Genomic DNA, 24,291 nt, shown 5'->3' with positions numbered 1-24,291 from the left:
TCCATGAAAAAACAACTGCAGCTGCCTGCCTGCCACCTTCTTCCTCAAGCCCATTGGGAAATTCTCGTCACAATATACAGTTCCTCCCGTAGGGTCCGTATCTCACTGAGCGGCGCCGGCTTGCAAGGGTGCACGTAGCGAGCGTAGCTTTTACGGTAGGCTTCCTTCAGTGTTGTAAAATGTTGCAAAGACACTTGCCACACTCTCTCAAACCATCTTTATGCTCTCAAACTGTTTTTCTTGTTGCAGAGAATTTTTTAACTTGTTCAAAATTTTATGGCGACAAGAAAAACTGTTTGAGAGATACGGCCTCCACAAAGACATGGGGGGATATTTAACTTCATCGTCGTTACAGTATGGTAATAAAGTTGGAAGATTTTTTTTGTCATGCACTAAATTGTATGTGCTTAGTTACAAGCCATTTGTTTTTAAGGGTGAAGCAATATTGTAAGATGTATTACTGTACTTAAGTCTCTCCTTTGCTCTAGCAATCCATAATAGAAATTGTCAACACTTGTAAACAAATTGTTTTTATTTATTGTATTTCTGATTTATAAATATGCATGTCCAATGAAGACATTATTCTCAAGCCACTTTGTGACTTGTGCTTACGCTCGTCATGTGTTTTTGTCTTCCTCCAGTCGGCCTCCCTGGTTTGATCTGCCGCCTCCTCCTTACCTCCCAGATGGGGAAGAAGCTTCCGAGGGCCTGCCCCGTTACGAGAGCCCTTCTGCATCACCCACCCTCAGAACTATATCCTCAAACAATCAGTCCGGTTCCAATTGTAGACAAATGGCGGATCAGCTTTAGCTACGCTGTAAGCTACTCCAGGACTACACAAAGTCGCACATTCCACAGCGCTGACCTGCTGAGAACACATACAGAAGACGGAACGCCTACAGTGAGCATTCAAAAATTTAGTTTTGTATCTTGGCTCCCCCTAGTGGACATTTTTTCAAAACTATTTTCCTTTCAGAATGAGCCGTTTGTTTCAATTGGATTGATTCTGCATTAACGGCTATTTTCTTAACCAGTGACCACAGCCTTAGAGAAGTATCTTAATTGTGTTAGTAAGAGCGTGTTAAGAATCTCAATAAGCTTTTATTTTCACTGTGTTATAACAGTAAATAAGCAGTCCAACAGGGCAACTCTATTTGAGGTTAAAAGCTACATCAAACCTTGTTGAATCTATTCTTCTAGCCTTCAGGATATTTGCTGGTTTCACATATATTGTTTTACATCACAATGGATAAGCCGTTTGAGGATTTATTCAATATCGTTGTTATCCAGCTTAAGGTTTATGTAGTGGGAAGCGCCTTGTCACAAACTTACACAAATTAAATGGCACAGCAATGCATTAAAAGACTTAAACTTGTAAATGAAAAAGAAATTGTTTCCAGCTAGAAAAATGCCTACCTCCCAGTCGCACATGAACAGCACAGAAAAAGGTGGGAGTCAAAGGCCTGACTACAATTTTTTTTAAATGCAGTGTCACATCAATGGCCGTAGGGAAAAGCATACATTTTTTGTTTCACCTTTCAATAATGGAGATATATTAAAAGAACACGCCAGGTATCTTATATTACATTATAATGCGGTACAGGAAGTATTTCAAAGGGTTACACTGACGCTGGCCTGACTTCTGACGGTTACACTGGACCTTAAGATGGACATCAAGTAGGTTACTGTATATCGACTAAATGCTCAAAACGGCTTTTTATAGAGGGCTATTGTATTTTGACAACTCCAGTCAAATATCCCCTTTCCTTCTGATTTGTGACAGCATATTGAAGAAAAAAAACAATTCATGACCAAGCAGTGGTACACAAAGAGTTTTGGGATATGGGTCGCCGTGAAGGATGGGAGTCACATGTCAGCCCTCAGATGCAGCCTGAATGGCTACATTGGCAGTGTCAGCAAGACGAGGAAGTATTGTTATTCTCCTCAGGGGAAACACACTTTGGTGGCTCCTCAGTCAAAGTCACCTTTGCATTATTTTCCTTGAATGGGAGAAGGGGGTTGTGTGTGTGATAAAATTTAAGTGAGTCCAATAGAAGTATAAAAATAAAAATAAACTGATATTTTATACCTTCTATTCAGTAAATTTTCAGATCTCAGATCTATTGTTGCCTTATTTGTGTAAGACTTAAGTTAATACACTAAACAGTATTTTAATTTAACATTAAGCTTGGGAAAAGTGCTTGTAATATACAAAAGCAGCTCTATAGGTTCTCACATTTGTAGTTTTAATGTTGTACAAAAGAATGTATTACATGCCAACTTAGTGGCAGTCAATCTAAGAGTACTTAAATAGACTTAATGTATTTCAACGGCATTGTTTGGCGGAGTTCTTTAAAAGCAATGCTAGATATTTTTTAAACTTTTAGTCTCACAGTATTTTCTAATAGCTTTTTGTTCTTTTTGCTTTTTTACTCTATAGGTTACACACCATACATGAAGTGGACCAATTACATTTCATGAAAATGTCCTCCATTTAGCTATAGCATTCCTCAGCCACTTTTGGTCATTTTCCATCTGAAGACCAACCATGTTATGTTAGATACAAACAGCAATTATGTGTTTGTTCAAGTTTGTTACGTACTATAACAATACGTAGTCTTTTTACTATGACTAAAAAAAAAAGTGGTACCCCATAACTTAGAGAGAATAATCCTATCATCACATGTTTGGGTGATACATATTGGCAGGCCATCTTCAATACACCAAATGTTATTATCACTTGCATAATATTACTGATTACAATTGTGTACAAGTTACTTCCTTATGAAATGAAAAGTGTTTGTTTGTGTATTTAATGCTATACCTTTATTCCAATACCTTGAAACATGGAAATTAGTTGTATTTTGAATCTTTTATAAACATTCACTGCTGATGAACTATTACGAAAACAATGATGCAATATTGTCTGATATTACTCATGCTGGGGAGTGTCCTTCTATAATGTCAAATATTGCAATTTTTGTTGATTTCATCTGGGTCACTTTGTCAGCAAATTTACACTTCTCAACTTAAGGGGGAGCTCTGGTACAAAAAAAAAAAAACCACAGAACAGTATTCATTTATGTTATATAAATATGTCTATCTTTAATATGTTAAGTTTGGAATTTGTGGTACGATGTTTCAATGATATGAATAACTGAAGGATTTGTTTTTATAGTATTTGTCGTATGTCATTTTTCCTTCAACCCTGTAAATTAAACTTTGCAGTATTTACGTTGTAATACAAACAAAACATATAACTAACAAGGTATGAATTTTAAGCTTTTTCCACACCAAAGGAACGCAATGCTGTATGTGCACTTTTCAATGGAACAATTTGAAAGATAGCACTCTGCTGCAACTGGAAGCATTTCTCAGGACGCAATTTTTTGGTTTATTTCCTTACGTGTACTGCATATAATTTTTTTTAGTCACGTTTCCTTTGTGTCATAGTTCAAATAGTTCAAATGTCTTATTTTATGCAACCTGTACAATAAAATAATGTACAATTTGGATCTTTGGGCTATAAATACATTTTACAATATATATGTTTCATATTTTTTATGCAAGCAATTGAATTTTGTTAGACGGTTGTTACTGTAGTTGTGCGTTCATCCACAAGATGTCGCCCTCAATCGTGGAATGAAAGCGTTGAACGGCTCCATTCTTTTTCATCACTGGGGAGCTTTCTCAAATATTTATATTATCCATCCATCCATTCATTTTTTTAACCGTTTATCCTTTAAAAAAAAAAAAAAAAGGTTTTACAGTTTGTTTGCTTTAAAAAAAAAAAAAGAAGAAAAAAATGAACTACTGTCATTGCTCATCTGAATTAATTCAAGATCAATATCTGCCCCCTCTTGGATTCATGGCAACTATCTACATCTTATATGAAACCCCCAACTCTGTGAGAACATAACTTGCTATTATTCCCCTCACCCCTTTATGATTAGAATGTCCACCCCCCACAATGCATTTGTGTTTGGCTCAGATCACTTGTGATACCATCAGCACAAACTGTGTCATCATTGTACCAGTTATAGCACTTCATCATTTGCTATCACCCTACAGTCCCACCCTCATTTCATCCATCTCACAATTAATTTCACCACCTTCACACCTCCCTCAGTTCTCTTTAGCCAGTATTCAACGCCACTGCAAGAGGCCCATATTTGCTCAGCCCCAGCCCTTAACTACACAGACTTTAATTAAAAGCCTGCGGGCCACTTGGTCACATCTCTCTTGTGCTTTGTCACTCTGCCTGGCAGCTGTTGGCTTTTTGAGAATGCTTGAAAACGACAGCTAATCAGGATACCTTCAATTATGGCTGTGTAGTATTAGTTTGGCTGTGATGAAATAATGGCTATGTTGCAATGAGACTCCAAGTCAAATTGATAATATTCCAACAAATTTCACTCCCTTGGGTGTCCCTTCGTGCATGTCACAGGCAACACCTGAATGGTACCCGTGCAGATGGACACAACCCCATGCTCACTCTTGACACTTTGACACTGGCAAAACCTAATACAGTACTGCATGATACTATTTCCAGTACTTGGGAGTTTGAAGTGTGATTTGATGATGCCGTATGGGTTACGTAAACTACTGCTGGCCATCCATTGATTGAGCAGATTTGTCATGTCATAACATTTAAGGATAAACAAGTATAATTTACACATTTTGACACCTGTGCATTTGGTACCTGGCCTTTCAGTGGGGACTTTTTCAACTTGATCCACCATCAATGCCACCATTACCATATGGCAATTATCAGAATCCGAATATCCTTCATCATCATGTACGAAATAAGAATTTGACCATAGTGCAACGCAACAGGAAGGGCAAGAGATGCAGCATAATTAAAGGCAAGAAGAAAAGGTAGAGAAGGTCCCCAACTAATCTCCAGTAGCAGTTCTTCTCACAAAACAAAGAGAATATATGCCTGTAATTGTTTTCACACTTGCTGAAATAAGATAGTAGATTTAATTTCCCTTGATTATTTGAGGTTTCACTTCAATGCAGCGTGTAATACAAATTCACGTGTGAATAGTAATCACGGATATGTCACACCCGTTTTGAAGAGACAAAATGCATTCAACTCCTACAGGGCAACCAAGATGACAGCCTGCTCCCAGGTCCCATACACTAAAATCCAGCTTTTTCCCTGGGCAACACGACCACCACCAAACATTCGCACCATCTGTACACCAGGTTGAGTGGCACTGGAGGCAATGCGTGTAAAATATCTTGCCCAAGGACTCAACGACACAACTTGGAGAGAGAGATTGAACAGCAGACCTTGTGCTTACTGGACAACCAGCTCACAGCCATCATACACACCTAAGAAGAAATAGGTCAACTCCCCAATTTCCAAAACTCGGACACTCAGGAATTCAAATTTTATTTTACCAGATTATTATTATTATTATTCCTTTTAAAGGCTTCTTAAAGGGTGAGGTACAACCGCACAACCTACAGGTTGGGGGACAACCAGTGTACCACCTAACCCATGCGGCTCCTGCTGTGTGTTAGTATATTGCTGGTGTCAGGTGGAATCCTCGTGCCTCCACGTGTGTTAGCCTCATTTTGAACACATCGGCAATGCAGTAGAGGGGCAAACGAGTAGCATAGCTCAGCTGGTACGGTGGTTGTCTCCCAAGCTGAAGGTCATGAGTTTGTTCCTCAATGCTTGAGTTACTTTTTTTTTTTAACTCATTCACTGCCATTGACGGCTATAAACGTCAAAAATTCATTTGAACTATTTCTATGAGTTTACATTTTTTTTCCACTTTTGTTGAAAACCTTTTTTTTTTTATTGTACATTTAGTTTTGTACATAAATATTTGTGATTAATCGCGAGTTAACTAGTGAAGTCATGCGATTAATTACGATTAAAAACTTGATTCGTCTGACGCCCTGAATTTTTAATAATATATATTTTTTTATTATTTTTTTATTCATTCACTGCCGTTGTCGGCTATAAATGTCAACAATTCATGTGAACTATTTCTATTAGTTTAATATTTTTTTCCACTTTTGTTAACAAGAGTAGGAAAACCTAGAATTTTTTTATTGTACATTTAGAACATATAGAATTTGTGATTAATCGTGAGTTAACTAGTGAAGTCATGTGATTAATTACAATTTTAAAAATGTAATTGCCTCTTGCCCCTAATTTTTAATAATCTTTTTTTTTATGAATTTATGGCAGTGAATGAGTTAAATTAACTGGTAAAATGTACTCCATACTCTCCTTTCCTTCGACTTTCTGAGTGAATACTGAAACATTGCTAAACATTTGAATATTCGATGGTAAGGATCTTCTAATACCCATGTTTTCAACGGTCCTTGAAGAACCCCTTCTTCCAAAAAGCGTTCTCTGTATTGAGACAGTTCTTACAGGAACACTTAGCCTCAAAAGAACCCTTGAAGCTATTTTTTTCCCCCCCAAAAAAAGGGTTTCTCAGAAGTTTCCAATGCAGCTCTTGTTGATTTACAAATGTGTGCTTAATGAAATAGGCTACATACACACACGACACTACTGCATTCAACAGATGCAACAAAAAATGCTTTCTGGGAAGGATTTCCAGTAATGAAGGAAACATACGGCAGCTCTTGTATCAGACATCAGATCGTGCAGGTGTACCTAATGAATTGTCCCGTGAGTACTGATACAAGTGCTTCTTTTCAGTATTCGCTTTCAGTCGTGCATTTATCTCAAGGCCACCTTCTCTCCCAAATGGCGCGCACACGTTCACTCACTTTGGCTGTTGAGCCATAGCTGCGGTGCACTGGTGATAAGAACGGCTGTTTTCACATGTAAATAGTGTGAGTGTGGAGGGGAAGGGGGGCGCATTGTTCGTAGGCAGAAGCTCCGAGGGGCCGTGAGGAGCTCTGCCGAGGGTTTGGCCAGTGTGGCCCTTATCAGATGAAGAGCAGGCCTCTGTGGGAAGGAGGGGCCGGCGAGGGGCGAGCACCGGGTAGGGCTGAGAGGGCCAAAAAAGAGAATAGAACAGCTGGCGGAGTCACGCGTGCAGCCCCAAAAAACATACAGAGCCCAGACACGCTGAGCACGGTGGGAATCTCCTCTGCTAAGAGATCCACAAACAGACAGCTTCTTGTGTTATAATCAGCCACCAACCAGCAGGCCTGAACACATAATCACACACACGGACGCACAAGAAGGGGAGCATTGGACACGATCACAAAACACAATCGGTTCAAACCATTTTTTATTTCCATAAAGGTTTCTTCACCCACCAAGGCTCACAGGGAAAGTAGGAGTGGAGATCACGTAAATGTTGTTATATTTAAAGTTGGACATTATTTTTGTGATTTCATGTTTTTTTTATTTTTTTTTCTATGAAAAACTGACTGGTAGGCTAACTCGAACTAATGTATCCAAAATTGTCAATACTCCCGCAAATGAGGTTTATTTAGTTCTGTGATTTCAGCTTCCATCAGGCTCATAACATCGCATTGCTGTTCAACCATCAGTTTGTTTCGTTGACATGCTTCTTGATCTTCTCATTTATCGAGGTCATTGAATCCATCACAACTGGACTGCTGTGTTTGTTTTAAAAGACGTTTCGCCTCCCAGCTGAGCAGGCTTCATCAAGGTCATGCATCAACGCTCGATTAGGACACACCAGCCTCTTTACATCCAAACAATCAGAGAATGTTGTTGTTTTGAGAAAGTGGTAAAATACCAGTAGGCTATCAGCTGCCCTCTTGTGGCCGTTTTATGATCAGGAACTAGAAATGATAAATTAGAAGAATAGAAATTGCCATTTATTTCATGCATTTAAAGGGAAATGCTTTATTACTACTATAGAGTTGAGTACACGTATGAGTATCAGTCTAAAAAAATGGTATCTAACATCCCTTATTATCATTATTACTATTATTAATGTATTATTATTATTTTGTTGTTGTTATTAATCACATTTTTATTTACCTGAATAGTTGTCTGTTGTGATTGATACAATACTGCATGTCGAAGCTCTTTAACCAAGTACCCCATTTTATGTGTGAAAATAGAATTTTTGTCTTGCACAGTCATTATGTTTTCTTAAATTACTCAACTACAACCCAACCAAACATTATGCACCAACTCCCTTACTTCCACATTCCTTCCACAAACTTGATGATGGAGGTTCCCATATTGCAATACAATATTACTACTGTACAACCATTTACAACATCCAGAAGTATCTGACGCCTATTGTTTACAAACATTCCTAATTAGTCTATTATAGCCGTCACCAACTCCGGTCCTCGAGGGCACCTATCCAGCATATTTTGGGTGTTTCCCTCCTCCAATCCACCTGATCCTGAGCTGAGTATATGAATCGGGTGTGAGGGAAGAGGGAAACATCCAAAACATGCTTGACAGGTGCCCTTGAGCAGCGGAGTTGGTGACACCTGGTCTATTATTTCATGCTTAAATTGAGCAATTATGGAAATCATGGAATTGGTAAAGTCAGCATTATACTCACTTGTAAATGTTTTGTTTTTTGGGACTATGGTAAGCATGACCATATTGAAACTTCAAATAGCATACCAATACTCAGTAGTGCATACATTTTATCCTAGTATAAACAAACCTAATAGGATTAGCACCAAATCGAAAAGGTTTGCCAAGAAGATTATTAATCTGATTATTTCATATATATATATATATATATATATATATGCATGAATGTCAGGTCAGTCTGGTATTAGCAGCTGAAACAGTAACACTTCCTTGCTTAAGAATAGTGTGGGGGGGGGGGGGGGGTGTTGGCGCTTGTCCCTTGCATTCAGACCAGTGTTAAACACACAAACTAGCATGCTAATGGGTAATCCCTGAGGAGAAGCCACCTTTGTCACAGCCCTAAGAGGATGTCTCTCTCTGGGTATGAAGTGACAGCAACCAGGCTGCCTGCTACCGGACAGCCAGCATGTTGCCAGATAGTGATCTCGCTCCAGAGGGATGCCAGCAGGTTGCCAGGTCCTGATTGAGTTCTGAGGGGCAGAAGATTGACGTTTGTCTTGATTTTCTTTTTGTTTTTTGTCTGTGCAACACCGGGAGGTTTGATATCTTGCTCTGTGAGGGAAAAGGGAAAGTGTGTCGTATGGGGCGCTTTGTCATGCAGCAGGTCTCCATGTGCCCACAATGGCCTCCAGTTAATCTGACAGAATACAGTATAGTGGAGAGAGGTATGATGCTGCTAAATTTGTTGATTTATCTGACCTCCAAAACATTTCCAAAAAGCTCTGTATATAAATACTCATAAAAGAGCAACTGGGTGTGCTTAAAAAAAAAAAAGATCCGTCAGTATTTGTTTTTGTAATTGGATGTCTGAAGACAAAACAAATGTGAATTGAAGTGGTGTCAGGAGGCTGAAAGGGGTTGAGAGGTGTTCCTGCCGAGACCGCCACTTGTTCATGTCTTTCTATGGATTAAGGACATTCCAGGTCGCAAGGTGGACTCCAGGAGAGGGAAGCCAGTTGATTAGTCGGCTGTCACTGAGTGGCGGGGAGAAAATTCCACAGTGCAAGGTGCAATCAGGAGACTTAGAGTAGGAGACTAATCTCATGAGAATACTTGAATCCTATGCAGAGATCAGGTCAATAAAATGAGTAGCTTCATAAATGTTGACGATGCCATGCTTCTTGTGTGGTGTATTGTGTGTTTTTAGCTGAAGGACTGCTTCGTGATGATTATTTTTAATGCATCCAGCCCTGGTTTTATACTGTCTGTGATGAAATATTGTGGCCTCATCCCCACGCTGTACACTCATCTGTCTTTTCACCCCCAGAGAACAGAGCTCCACATTCAGCAGCACACACAATTTTGTGTTAGGAACACGGATGTGCTTGTGGGTGACTTTTTTGCAGGTTATCAAAACTTAGATATCCCTTATGATGTCCATCTCTTTTATCATTTCCTCTCATTTCTTAAACAAAACACACAGAGCAAAAAGCCATACCCCCCTCCCTCGGTCCCAGTCCGCCCACTACCCAAGGCCACCCCACGCCTCGCACGTTCCTCTCAGACAGGCAGCACGACACCGGGCCCCCCCGTCCCCGTCTTCTCCACGGCCACCCCCCAAAAGCTTGTCCGAGCCCCCCAGTTCCATCCATCATATTTGCCCCCTGGCCTCCGTCGCATCCCCACAAAAGCGGCCAAGTCAAAGGAAAGAAAAGGTGAAAAAAGAGGGGGAGAAGAATACAGCCGCTACCATGCAGAACAGTGCTTGCCCGAGGACCGTCTTTTGTCCCAAGCCCTGCCTCTCTTCGCCTGCTCCTGCCTGCGAACACACCCTCCGCTTGGGAGGAACAACAGCCCGGAGGCCTGGGGGATGGAACCAGGGTGTGATGGTAGCTAAAGTAGAATAGTTTGTTCCCCTCTATGGCCCCCTGGTCACCAGCAGACCCTGTGTGTTGAGCTGTCAAACAGGGCCGCCCTCGCCCTCCCCTCTCGGCCACGGGCACTCCCTCAGGGTGGCAGCAAGAAGCCCCAGACTCAAGCAGGGAAACACTGTGCTCGGCTGACTTCCCACTCAAGTGGAACTGTAAAACTCAGGTGAGGAGGGGGAGTGAAGGCACATCTGCAGGAGATTTGCATAGTTTGACATCACTGACACCTGCGACCTTTGTGTGCTATGTGCATTGAAGTGTAAGTGCCAGTGGACCACTGGATTGAAAGAGGAACTGCTTCTTACAGCACCAGCTGATTGACATGAAGAAAGTGAGCAAAACGTTGGGATCCGTTAAGTGCAAATAAAAGCGGACGCTGTCGTTGGCCGACCTGTCTTTGTTGCACAAGGAAGAGAGGAAAGACCCCGCCCGGTCAAGTTGACATATTCTGTTTGGCTCATGGATGTTAGTCCTGCAGCTTTAAGGACAATGCTGTCAATAACTCAATGTATTAAAATGCTTCATGGCAAAGATTCCAGTATAAAATAACAAAATGTTATGGAAAACTGATTTTCAAACAACCCTTTATATAAAGTCATTCATTATTTTGTGTCACTTCATTTTAATTACTACACATATTTGAGGCAATATAGCTTGTAGTTAAAGGGGAACCCCCAAAAAGTTTTTTATGCAACATATTTAACTCATTCACTACCATTGACAACTATAGACGTCAAAAATGAATGTGAACTATTTCTATAAGTTAGAATTGTTTTTTTATTTCATTTCATTTTTATGAAAACCTTTTATTGTACATTTATAACAGATATAAAATGATCATGCGATTAATTACGATTAAACGGCCCTTATTTTTATTTGTTTTAATTTTTTTTATTAGGCTCGTGAGCCGATTAAATTTTTTTATTGTAATTATCACATGACTTCCACTAGTTAACTCACAATTAATTACAAATTTTATATCTGTTCTAAATTTACAATGAAAAAAAATTCTAGGTTTTCATACTCTTGTTAGCAAAAGTGGAAAAAAAATGTTAAACTAATAGAAATAATTTAAATGATTTTTTGACGTCTATAGCCGTCAATGGCAGTGAATGAGTTAAGGTTTAAACTCATGAATGTTATTGTTATCCAATCCATTATAGGTTAAATAGGGTTTGCAAATCATTGTATTCTTCTTTTATGTTTACACAATGTCCCACCTTCATTAGAATTGTGATTTGTAGATCTCAACTTTACATCCAGAGCGTTGTATGGTAGACCCCAAGCATGATGAGTGAGCCTTTATCCTCTACTTACAGTACCTTGATGTTGTCATCACTATGGAAGAGTGTTAATTTGGACTCAACAGATCATACTTATTGCTCCAGATTAAAAACGGTTGAGATTTGTTACATATTGGAACCATAAACATTCAAGTGTTCTGGTTTTAAATAAAGCTTATGAAGATTCTCCATTTCCACAAACCCATTGAAGTTTTCTTTACATGATTATCAGGCTGAAATTTGAGGATCATTTTTCACTTGGCTGTGCTAAGTTAAGTTAGACTTGGGTAACTTGCATGGAGTCCTTGTCCGATGGAAGGTTCTTGTTTATTTGCCGAGTTAAATCTCAGTGGGGACTTGTTTCTAAGCCAGGCAGAGTACCTGGATCATTAAGAAAAAGTTCTGCACCAAAAGAGAATTAGAAAAACAGTAGTACAGTATAGTGGTCTGGGGAACAATATATCCGTTGGATTGTCTACATTCACGGTGGCAGCTGCGGTAGCAGAACAGGGATTAAATGTAATTTATTTTCACTTATTGTCTAAATAAACATCCAGGAAAGACAGAGTTTTACAACGCTCCTCGGAGAGTTGAGCATTCAAGAAAGTTAATAGATTTGTTCTCAAGCTATTTACAACACTCATTCACTGCCATTGACGGCTATAGACATAAAAAAAAAATCTTTTTAACTATTTCTATTAGTTTAAAAATAAATGTCCACTTTTGCTAACAAGAGTATGAAAACCTATTAAAAAAAAAACAACTTGTAAATTTAGAACAGAAATAAAGTTTGTGATTAATCGTTGGTTAACTAGTGAAGTTATGTGATTAATTACAATTAAAAATGTTAATCGCCTGACGGGCCTAATTAAAAAATACATATTAAAAATAAGGGGCGTTTAATCATAATTAATCGCTTGATAATGTTCTAAATGTACAATAAAAAAATTCAAGGTTTTCATAAAAAATGAAATGAAATGATTTTTTTTTTTAAACTAATAGAAATAGTTTGCATGAATTTTTGACGTCTATAGTCGTCAATGGCAGTGAATGAGTTAAAGTGGTTATAAATAATGCACAAAAATAACAGATGACATGGGGACAGGCCAATCATATTGAATTGTCAATCAATATTTCTAAAATAAATGATATCTGAAGATTCCAGGCACATGCAACAGAATAATAAGACCGCAAGAGTTAGACAAACTCCACCACGGCAACGAGCACAAACCACAACACTGCCTGTGTAGAACCGTGACTGGCCACGTTCCAGCTCCATTCACCCAAATAACAATAGTGTGTAGCGACTGCAAAAAAGCCAGCCAGTGTGAGTCCCTAGTGTGTGTTTAAACATGTAAAGCTGTGTCTAGTCCTTGGCGGCACAGATTGTGATTTTCCCAGGTGAACAACGCCATGCAGAGTGTTGCATCTTCAAGCTCATTAAAGAGCATTCTGAGCCATTAGAATGCATTCATCGGGGTGTGCGTAGCCCCAGACTTCAGTGTCAGGGCACGGAGCCATACCCAAAGGCCCTGGGGTGGGGACCTCTGCTCAAAGGGCCCAGGGAACTCAGCAGAAGGAGTTGATCCTTTTTTTCTTCTTCTGTGAGCAATGTGTGGGTATGGAGGCAGGGGCGTGTGTGCAACAGCTTGCTGCCTTCCCTCGCCTAAGGAATTCAAATGTCCCTCGAACTGTTGAATGGAATGATGGATGAATTTGAAGCGCAACTCCGCAAGCACGTATGTTGTGCGATCAAGCTAAATCCAACTGATGATTTCTATAAGATGACATAATGCTGTTGATGTGTTGAGCAAACACAAACAGTCCCCCTTGTGGACAGCAGCCAGATCCTCCAGCATCAGCCGCCCATTGATTCTGCTGATTATAGAGTCTCAGCACAGACCCGTCATGCCATTCAGTGCAGCGTGTTGCTAGGTAGAGCGCACCAGCCCATGGAGAGGGACGAAGACAAGCTTGCAGTGTCCCATCCCGATTGCTTGATTGTTACAAGTGAGAGTCATGTCAGCATGAGGACCTCGAGCCATCTGTGATATTCACACACATTCATTTTTCATTCTTCAATCCCAAAAATGTGCTTCTGAGTGAAAATTTGTGAGCACACAAATCTGCACTGCCAAAGTTGCGAACAAGACTGTGATGAAAGCAAGAATGTAAAAAAATAGAAAAGCGAGAAACTAGGCCTCCGAGCGCGGAAATATGTGGCTGCAGGTCAGAGAAGGAGACTGCAAAGGATGTGTGGGGTTTGGCGGTGTAATGTGTCACTGATAACAAGCTCCATTTTAGTGCTGAATAAGATGTTCTGTGGAATGTAGAGGACTTATGTTTTTAAGGTCTCCTAAAAATGGGATTTATGTCCTCTTTAATTCAATTAATCAGACATGTCCCTCTGGTGAGGAGGAATAGCTGCAATAGTCAAATATTTATAGACTCACGCTGCTGGGTTTATTTTTCTTTTCACTTACTCCAGCATCTGTGAATCATACTCTAGCATAACTGCGATAGTAAACAAGACTAAATTTATTCCACTTGCTCAGAAAGTCATAATGTTGGCCCATATAAAATGTGTTTTATTCATCCGTCCATCTATTTTTCTGCTGTCTTCTTGTCATCAGGACCACGGGTGAGGTCTGTATTAATACACAGTAATTTCTGTAGAGTAAATTTGACTGTGGAGCTAAATAGACTCAGTTTTAGAGTAATATTTACACTTCGAAGAGTGTAAAATAAAGAATTGGAAAAAAATACAATAAAAGTCAATCAAGGATTGAGGAACAAACTCACGATATTCAGCTTGGGAAACTGCCAGACTACCACCTGAGCTATGCCCCTCCTACTGTTTGCTTATATCCAAGAGACTTGGTGTAATGAAGATTCCAGCTGACGCGAGCGATATACTAACACACAGCAGGAGCTGCATGGCTCAAGGAATAAATCAGCGGTTTCCCAAGCTGAGGGTCATCAGTTAGTTCCTCAACCCTTGAGTGACTTTTTCTTCAGTTCTTTATTTTACTCTCTTCCAAATGTAAATATTACTCTAAAACTGAGTCTATTTGGTCCCACTCTAAATAGAATCAAATTTACTCTACAGAATTCACTATGTATGGATGGATGAGTATCGAGATAAGGTATTAGTATCGGGTCGAAACCAGGTCTTATTTTAAGGTATGGGTACTCGCGATGGTGGCCAATACCAGTCCCGCCTGTTGCCATTTCCTCCAAACAGCAATGCTGAAAAAAAAGGTGGTTGCCGGAGTTTCCGCGTTGGTATGTTTTGATGTAGGCCAAGACAAAGCAACCCATGACTTGTGGTCCCCCTTACAGCTGTGAGCTGTCCGCCAGCCAGGAAATGAACAGAAGGGCCAGAAAAGAGAAGGATAGAAAGATAAAAGACAGAAAAAGGAGTGTTGTGTATGGTTGAATGTAAAAGGAGGGAAAGCTTAAAAGTAGATCAGGATCAGTAGATAAGCACGAGTTGCAGTAGAGCACCACCAGTGCAGTCTGCCCTGCCCACTGCTGCTTCTGCCCCTCCCAACAGAGCGAGAACAAAACCGGTTGTAAAGTAGCAAGACAAAGAAAGAAAGCGTGAATTCACACCAAAAAAAAGTAGTAAGAGTAAAGGGTCAAAGTAGCAGGAGAGCGAACTCTTGACCTCCATGGTGACCGGAGGCTGCCACCCCATTTAAAACAATACACTCATCATCTTTCCCTCTGTGTGCGTCTCGAAGCCTCCCCGCTGGCATCTTTCATCGCTAATCACGTCTGCCAGCCTCCCTCCTTCTACTCCACTTTCCCCCCTTCCAACAAAAGACATCTTCCTCTCATCCTGCTTGCAGGAGACAGCAGGACCGGTGAGGAGATACAAGCGCATCAGCTCATCCCTTTAATGCACGAAACTCTTCAGTGAAGAGGTGGCAAATCCACTGATCAGCGGCTTAACATGCAAATGCTTCAAAAGACCTGTGGCTCTCTTTAAGAGTATCGCAGCAGGACGGCTTACCAAACTCTGCCTATGCATAGTGAAGCACATGCACCATACCATTATTAAAGTAGTAGAGTTGCAAATGTACAACACAGTCAAGTGTTTTTTTGTTGTTGTTTTTTTTACAAATGATTTTCATTGCATCCATGCTCTTATTAGTTGAGCTTTACAACTTTGTATGTTCCTTTTATATAAATTGACACAGTTCCATTCAAATGGGCTCCTTTGTGATCACATTCATCATCCAAAAACAGGAAAGAACTTTTCAGACACCAGAGGCATGTGTTTTGTGCATCAGTATGAGCATGCATATCACTGTGCGTGTGTGTCATTGTGTTTCCCTTTGTGCGCGCGGCGGTGAGTGTGCGCCCGCATTCAGCATCTCCCTGCGGCTAATGAGTGGCGGCCCACCTCTCCAGCAGGCCTGGCAGTCCTCAGCGACCGGGCTGGGGCTGCCTGCTTTCTCATGCTAATAGCACACTTTGTCCCCGGGTGGATAATCCTGCACTGGCTTTGTGCGGGCCCCAGAGGAGAGCCCCACAAGGTCGACCCCGCTTCACAGAGAGCCACAAAGAGCCAAAAGCAGCGGCAGCACCCCACTCTAGGCCCGCACACCCCTGCACGCTCACACTCATTAGTTATTCTCAATTTCAGTAGTCTCCAGTCATTAAAAGGAGCGGCTTGTTTCCAAGCACACACGCACAACCTCATATACATGACGTGCAAGAAAATGGAAGTTTTCAGACAATTGCAGCCAAACTTTGTACACAAACGACTTACATTAATGCTTCTCTCAGGTTTGTGAACAGCACAGCTGTATTTGGGGAATTCAAGCAAAATCTTTTGAAAACAGGGCTCAGGAGTGGACAAAAAAGAAAAGGACTTCCATTTACCATCAAAATTGGACCAATACCAGGTATCGGTGCTGATACGCAGGGCCGTTTCTAGCTTTATGGGGGCCCTAGGCAAGGTGATTTTTGGGGGCCGCTAGTTTGCCAAACTCTACGCCAAACTCTGCTCTGCGTCCCGAACTGTGTGACACCAAAACACCAGCTACTGCTTATCATCACAGTTTACTTTATGTATATCCTATGTTCATTTATAAGCATAAAAAGGATGTCATAAACAAATATTAGAGACAGATGAAGACAGGACATTTTAATTTTCTTCAGGCAGAGATGTCAAAAGTATTAGAGTTCAGTCTTTATGTAAAAGTACTGTTATTAGTGCAAAAAAACCCTACTCTGATAAAAGTAGAAGCACTGAAGTCACTCCCTTACATAAGTAAAAGTACAAAAATACCAACTTGAATGTACTTCAGTAAAAAAAAAAGTAAAAAGTAAATTGACATTTTTCAAAATAAAAATTGAATTAATTCTTTATTTTTCTAAACCCAGAATACTGATGAAGAGAACAAATCTGTAGCAACATGTTAAGCCACATATCTAGTGCTGCCATTAAAGTTTTCATAACCACCTGGGGAATTTGGTGCTCGCAAACAAAAAAAAAGTGCAAAAACACTCCAAACTACTAGGATTATGTATAAACAATGACGGGATTGGGACCATATTTAAAAATAAAAACTACCCCAAAAATTTATTCAGCCTCAACAGAAGCAGGTTTTCTATGTTTTGTGAATGGACGCGAGCAAACATTAGAATTAATATCAGAATACCCAACTGGCTTTCAGCATTCAATATATACTGTAGTCTGGTGTTTTTTTTTGTTTTTATAGCATTTTTCTTTTTTTACGAAGCCGATGATACGCGTGTCAAACGCGACAGAAACATTTTTCTTTTTTAATTATTATTCCCTGTGATAAGTTTAGCAAAAGTGTGGGTGACAGGATAGTGAAACATTCACGTTAGCTCGCTGCTATGCTACTAGCTCCCAGATGATACAACTCTAGCAGTCGGGATGACTGACAGATCACGCACTTTGTAAATGTTATTAAGTCTTCCAGTGAACACGATCACCACTTCCTGATCCATTCCCTATGAGATGCTTTAAGACTGGCGGCGTTAGGGAGCTCATTTTCCTCCATATTGACAAACATGCGTGTGATCGTTGACTAGCAACTCGTCTGGTGCACGGCGCATGAGCTTTGCGTGTCTTACGTTGTGTCGTCACGCACCCCAAAAGTAATGAAGTAAAAGTAAAAAGTCACCTGATTAAAAAATATTTAAGTAAAGTACAGATATTTGAAAAGACTACTTAAGCCTACTTAAGTACTTCCCATCTCTAAGACTACACATAGAATTTGGGGGTCCCCTGGTGACTTGGGGGCCCGAGGCAGATGCCTACTTGGCCTATAGCAAGAAACGGAGGCTGCCGATACCAGTACATTTTATGATCAAGTACTAAAGGCATACATGTCTGACAGTATATGGATAGAAATACAAAAATATTAATAATAATAATAATAATAATATATATATATATATATATATATATATATAAATTTGATAAAAAATAATTCATTTCATGTCATGCCATTTTTTAAGGGATGCTTTACTAATTTTGCAATTTTCAGCAGTAAAAAGTTAATATTTCAACGCCTTTTCAACGCTAATTGCCTAAGTCATATTTTTCAGATTAGGGATCAGGAAACACAACAAATTGAACCATTTAAAATATTTTTTGCAAATAAAATGACATAGGCAATTATTTTAAGAACAATTTTGTCTGTCATGAATTATATAACATCATTATTTTTCATGTACAATTAACACCTTTAAAAAGTTATTTTGCCACTTGCTGTCAACTGAAAATGATATCACATGTTGAAGGCTCAGGTAACAACCAATCATGGCTCAACTTGTAAACGTTAGGTAAGCCGTGATTGGTTGTTACCGAGACAGTCCTCCAATAATTACGACCATATAGGCCGTTTGGAAAAGGTGCCAAATTACGACCAAGTGTTACGAATATTAGTTCAGCGACCTCTATCGGCCTTGTTAAATAGTACAAACATACAAAAGTGAGACTTGAACCCAGTCCATCTGGTCAGAAGAGAAGAGTTGATCTGGCTGAGCTATTTGGCTAGTGATTGTTTGAGTGTTGACTATATGTTTTGTTAGCATTGACTACATGTTTTCTAACGGCCTACAACCTCACTGTGCCTTTTACTAACGTCAACCATTAGTGTCCTATGTAAAGATGTAACGTGTCCTGTACAACCTCACTGAATGCATCATCCTAACCCCAACCATTCATCCATGACAGCGAATTGACAGACATGAAAACACCAAAAAAACACTAACATCATTATCGGCCCGTTAGTTCAGTAAGATAAATGTTCATCTTCTCACCACAACCCAGGTTCAATTCCCGTTACTATTTTTCCGCTATTTAACATGGCTGATAGAGGCCGCTAAACTACAATATGCAACACTTGGTCGTATTTTAGTGCATGGTAAAACGACCAATATGGTCGTTATTGTTGGAGGACTTGTTGTTAACTGAGCCCTCAACATGTGGTGTCATTTTCAGTTGACAGCAAGTGGCAAAATGCCTTTTTAAAGGTGTTAATTAAAATAGCTGAAAATAGCAAAATTAGTATCCCTTTAAGAGGAAAATGCTATATTAGGCTATATCGCCCTTTGTTTAAAATTAAAATTATAAATATTGTTTTTTTTATGATATGGTAAATGCCACTTCATTTATATAACACTTTTCCATCTTGCAAAGCCCTCAAAGCGCTTTACATTCATCTACTCATTCACCTACTGATGACGCAGCATCACAATGTGTTTAAGAAATGTCTTGGGGGGACATTTTGGGACAAGTCCATCTGAAAGAATGAATATGACTTTCTTCCTGCTTCATTAACCAGAAACGGCAGAGCACTGTGGGCTTGTGTGAAGAGGCAAAAAGAGGGTTTGTAATCCTCTGTGGCTTGCGAGACAGCCCAATGTCTGTCCAGGGACACATGAGGACAGTTTTGTTCCACAAACAAGGGACACATACACACACACAAGCACAGCTCTAGAAATCTTAATGCTTCTAGGTTAGTAATCCTCATTAAGCATTCTGACAGAGTTTTGCTGTGGACACCAAGTTGACAGAGTAAGAGAGGAACAGAGGAAGGGTGGAAAGGGAGGGGGCGACTCAGACATAAAAAAAAACAAAAAATCTCCTTCACTGCTCTCCCTCATTGGTGGATGGCACAAGTTCTTTTCTGTGCTTTTTGCTAATTGGCCACCCAGGCATTGACTCTGGCATCAGTTCTCCGCCAAAACACTTGCATGCTCCCACCCCCTGGCTATTCTCCATTCACCTTGCCATTCAAGTGACTTTGATGCGCTTGTTGCCATGGTGAATAAAAACATCCACAAGATGGTGGCAAGAGGTATTTTTTTTTAGTAACTCCATTAGGTACACCTGCATAATCAAATGCAATCCCACACAAACATTTTGCCTTTACAAAGATAATATTGCTCGGTTTTGATTGACACTGTAAGGGAGGCGGCACTTTCACAGTGTTTAGTTTTGTAGTTGTATTTAGGGACAGTACATCATACTGAGTGAGAGTTTTCTTGTAACATTTCACAACCTTAAAAAATGATCGCATTAATCATGTATTAACACAGATTAATCACACTTTTGGCCGCAGATGGTCCTTGAGATGACAGCAGATGGCTACGTAAAAAGTAGCACAGGTTGTGATTGAGCAATAAACATGATTACATGCATTAAAGTAAAGCATTTCATAAATGTTTGCGTATGACATTTATAATATTTGTTCATGTCGAAATATTGGGGTCATTTTAAATTATGCAAGTAATTAACTGATTAGAAAAAGAGGAGGATGAGCTTGTCCAGTGATCCAAAAATGTTGAAGACATCCTCATAACATTAAATGTCAAAATAATTAACACATAACCGGTGCTCTTCAAATTTGTCGGGGGAAAAATGTTGGTTAAAAAAAAAGCCTTTTTAATTTAGCGATTATTCGTGATTAATCAAAATTCCAAGATGTGATTAATCTGATTTTAAAAAAATTATCGTTTGGCAGCTCACTTTTATGTTAACAAGAGTATGAAAAATATGTTATTGTACATTTTATTATACATTTAGAACAAATATAAAACGTGTGATTAATCTTGAGTTAACTATTGAAGACATGCGATTAATTACGATTAAAAAAATTATCCCCCAGTGTACACACACACAAATACACACACACACACAAATATATATATATATATATATATATATATATATATATATATATATATATATATATATAGTGGCTTGACTTATCTGACCTCTGTGAAGTTCCAAAGCTTTGAAGCAAAGCATTCAGAAAGCACGATGGAGAAAGGCTGATGTCATTATTTCATTATCTTATTAGCAAAGGTCATCTTGCACATTTGCTGCCTTGGGGTGGCAAAAGGTATGCAGTAATTTATTTAGACAAAATGAAAGAACGAAACAGAGAATGGAGCAGAAGAGAAAGGAGTAATTTGATTGTCTGAAGGCTCCATATGGTTCGGTGGCATTTTGCTTCACCCTGACTAGCTGAGACCTTTCTTGTTTCAAACTGATGACAAACTTCCTTATCCTCCCCGCATCCTCCTCTCAATAGCACCACGCCAACAAGAACCCCCCCACCCCCACCCAATCCTCAAACGCTGTGAATCTGCTAAGGGGAAGAATGGGCAAGGCAAACAATGCTGGTGTGTGAGGGGGTGTCAAGTGACCCGCAGAAAACATTATCAAACACAACTGCAACTCGGGCTCTACAATGGAGCGCCCTGCTCTTTTCTGTGCTGTGCCACTGGTGAGGAAAGATAAGGGAATTTCTCAATACAGCAAAAAGAAAAAAAAGGAGAGTTTTGCTTTTGAGTTATTCAAACCTCCAATGAATCCAAACACATCCCCGATAGATTAGGTCTTGTGTGTTTAAAAGGGTGGCTGAAATAAAGAAACACTTTGTCGGACAAATTCGCCTTGTTGGTGTTGATCCGTGCATTGTGAGCGACGGTTTGATGGCGCTCGATGCAGATGGCGGGGAAACTTGTGGAGGCCTTGAAACTAACTTAATTGTGATGCGCACATCCAATAAATTCATCACGCAGCAGCGGGCTGCTTCTGTAGCGCGTTCCCAAATGCGATGGTCTAATGCTATTGAGTTTTCTGAAAACTAAACAGTAAATTAAAGAAAGCCGAGGGGAAAGAAAAAATACTGCAGAAATCAATGAAGTCAAACACGCAAGCCCGATTCCCACCTGTTTTGCAATGTGTTGAAGCGGTGTAAGAAATGGTTCGATGAAGTTAAATACTTTGCTATTTTTTAAAGATGAATGCAAGCAATTCAGTTCACACGAATTCATCAGATTTCAACTCATGCTCATCTCACCTGAAAACATCCCCAACATCATTATCATATCTTTAATGGCTACCTGGTGCCCACAGACACTATGTTGGTAACCCTTGCTCTACATGAGTGCGTTTAAAAAATTCGGATTCAGAGTCTTGCCGTTGCTTGTGTCCTTTCATAATCACGTCTCTCCATCTAATTGAGTGAGTAGAATAACCCTAACTCCCAAAGTCTGTGTTTCTATGCAGTTGCTTATAGACAAATATTTAAAAATCGAGCAAAAGCATCCCCAATGTTAGCAAATTCAGTGGGTTGTTAAACCAAATTTGGGGATGACGATGATGGCATGGGAGAAAGCCAAAAATAAAAGACCGTTAAGACATTTCTCTCTGTTTAAAACCAGACCAAGCGCTTATCTCAACGTTTGGGCCAGAAGGGGCTTTACTTTGGACAGAGCTACTCAAATATGCGTTATTTGCACAGCATACAACTTCCCAGTCACTACGGATTAGGCAAACAATACAGCTCCCCGCATTCTGTTCCCCCTTTACCCCCCCACCCCCCAAAAAAGAAAACCTCCGCCCAAATTAGTCTTTCTTTGGCAAGTTATAAAGACCTGAGTATGAATGAGGGGCTCTGTTAGTCCAGAGAAGATAACACACGCTCACTCACAGCGAGGGGGAAACACTGCTGCGTGCTCCTCTGCGCCATCTCATTGGCAAAACATGGTTGTTCCCACTTCTCATTGGCTGATGAGAGTTGTCACTATGGATTGGGGGGATGGGGGCTTCACACCTGTCCAACCAACTCTCCTCAAAAAAAAGTTAAAGTACACACTTCATACGACACAGCTATGTTCTAGATTGTATTGGAATAGAACTTGTCAAGCTGCATATCAAAGTGGGGGATATTAAATATAATCAGAGGTGGGGGTAAGTCACATATGTTTGAGTCGCAAGTAAGTCTCAAGTCGTAACCTTCAAGTCTCAAGCTAGTTCCAAGTTACTGTGGAGAAAAGTCAAGCAAGTCAAGTTGAGTCACGTCCAATTTGAAAGCAAGTCGTAAGTCAAGTCATACAAACTTGCTCAGTCACATGTATAGACCCTTTCATGGCCTACGTCACGATGACATCACGGGGTTCACTGGAGGCAAAACAAACTGACGCTGAAGGGAAGCTAGGAGTAAATACTGCTGCTTGTATGAAAATGTCATCTTTTTTTTGGTTTCCAGAACCGTAAAAGCACCAACAAAAACTTGAAATTCTATTGCATCCCAGCCTCTGCCAGTCAGAGTAATCGCAGACGGCTGTGGTTAAACGCGATTAGGCGAAAGGATTGGACTGAGACTATCATCAACAACGCTCACTTCATATCAGGTAAGATTTATCAGTTTCAGCCTGGACAATGATATGGGCTAGACTTAGTTGTGACTGAAATTACTTAAGATAGTCATTATTTGCGGGATCCTTTTTACATGCACGGACGGATGCTACATGCGCTAATGCTAAACACTACCTAACCAAATGTTAGCTGTATGTTTCAGTTTTGTCGAGACGAAAGCCCTAAGAATGGTTCCGCTAACTTTTTGTAAAATCTTTTTAGGAGAGGCTTCATTGGATAAAGACAGCCCTGTAGAGTATAAGGGACTCTAAGGTGGGCTGTGCTATCTTCTGGAAAGAGGACGGAGGTGCTTATTAAAAGAAGATCCTCAATGTCGGGACATCGGGGATGGATGAAATCCACCCAGAGTTGAAGGTTGAGTTAAGTGGAGCAGTGGTGGCCATTTCTTGATAATAATCCAGATCCAGAAAATCTTGACTATGGCGGTTGAGTTCTTCACCCGCTTCCACTTCTTTCTTTCCTTTTATTTTAGATCCTACAATGTCAAATCTGATTCCTTGTATTGCCAGCACCAGGGTCAGGAGGATTCTGCCGCCAGGCCCAACGCCATCCTCGCTCGCCTTTATCTTTGCGGGTGGAGTCCAAGAACTTGTCACCTAAGTTTGTCAAGGCTTTCAAGGATCTAGATTAGCTGTGAGGCTTGAGTTGCTGAGGTCCATTTGACATTCGGCGCTGAGTCGGCTCACTGATGACGGTCCAACCTACACAGTTCTGTGACGACTTTGCTCCTGCCAGGGTATACAGTGCCTGATCAACTAGGAGAGGAACAGACCTGAAGAGATGTCCTTGATCCCTGCCCACCACATTCTAATCATCGTCACCACCCTGATCAACCTTTTAAGATCCCGATGCATGGAGGGGGCACTCTTCTGTCCCCCA

The 24,291-nt window shown here is 40.1% G+C and overlaps 1 protein-coding gene across 2 annotated transcripts in view; it reads left to right on the top strand.

Moving 5' to 3' along the window:
* The window catches only part of ldlrad3 (low density lipoprotein receptor class A domain containing 3), a 59,786-nt gene extending 56,271 nt beyond the window's left edge, over nt 1–3,515 (top strand). For both annotated transcript variants that reach the window (XM_077569552.1, XM_077569553.1), the window contains exon 6: nt 642–3,515. In XM_077569552.1, the coding sequence (XP_077425678.1) occupies nt 642–810 (169 nt within the window). In that variant the 3' untranslated portion in view covers nt 811–3,515. The remainder of the gene's footprint in view (nt 1–641) is intronic.
* Nucleotides 3,516–24,291: the final 20,776 nt, after the last annotated feature.

Source organism: Vanacampus margaritifer, chromosome 6, assembly GCF_051991255.1.
Source record: "Vanacampus margaritifer isolate UIUO_Vmar chromosome 6, RoL_Vmar_1.0, whole genome shotgun sequence".
NCBI lineage: Eukaryota > Metazoa > Chordata > Actinopteri > Syngnathiformes > Syngnathidae > Vanacampus > Vanacampus margaritifer.
This window is presented reverse-complemented; position numbering and strand designations above follow the sequence as displayed.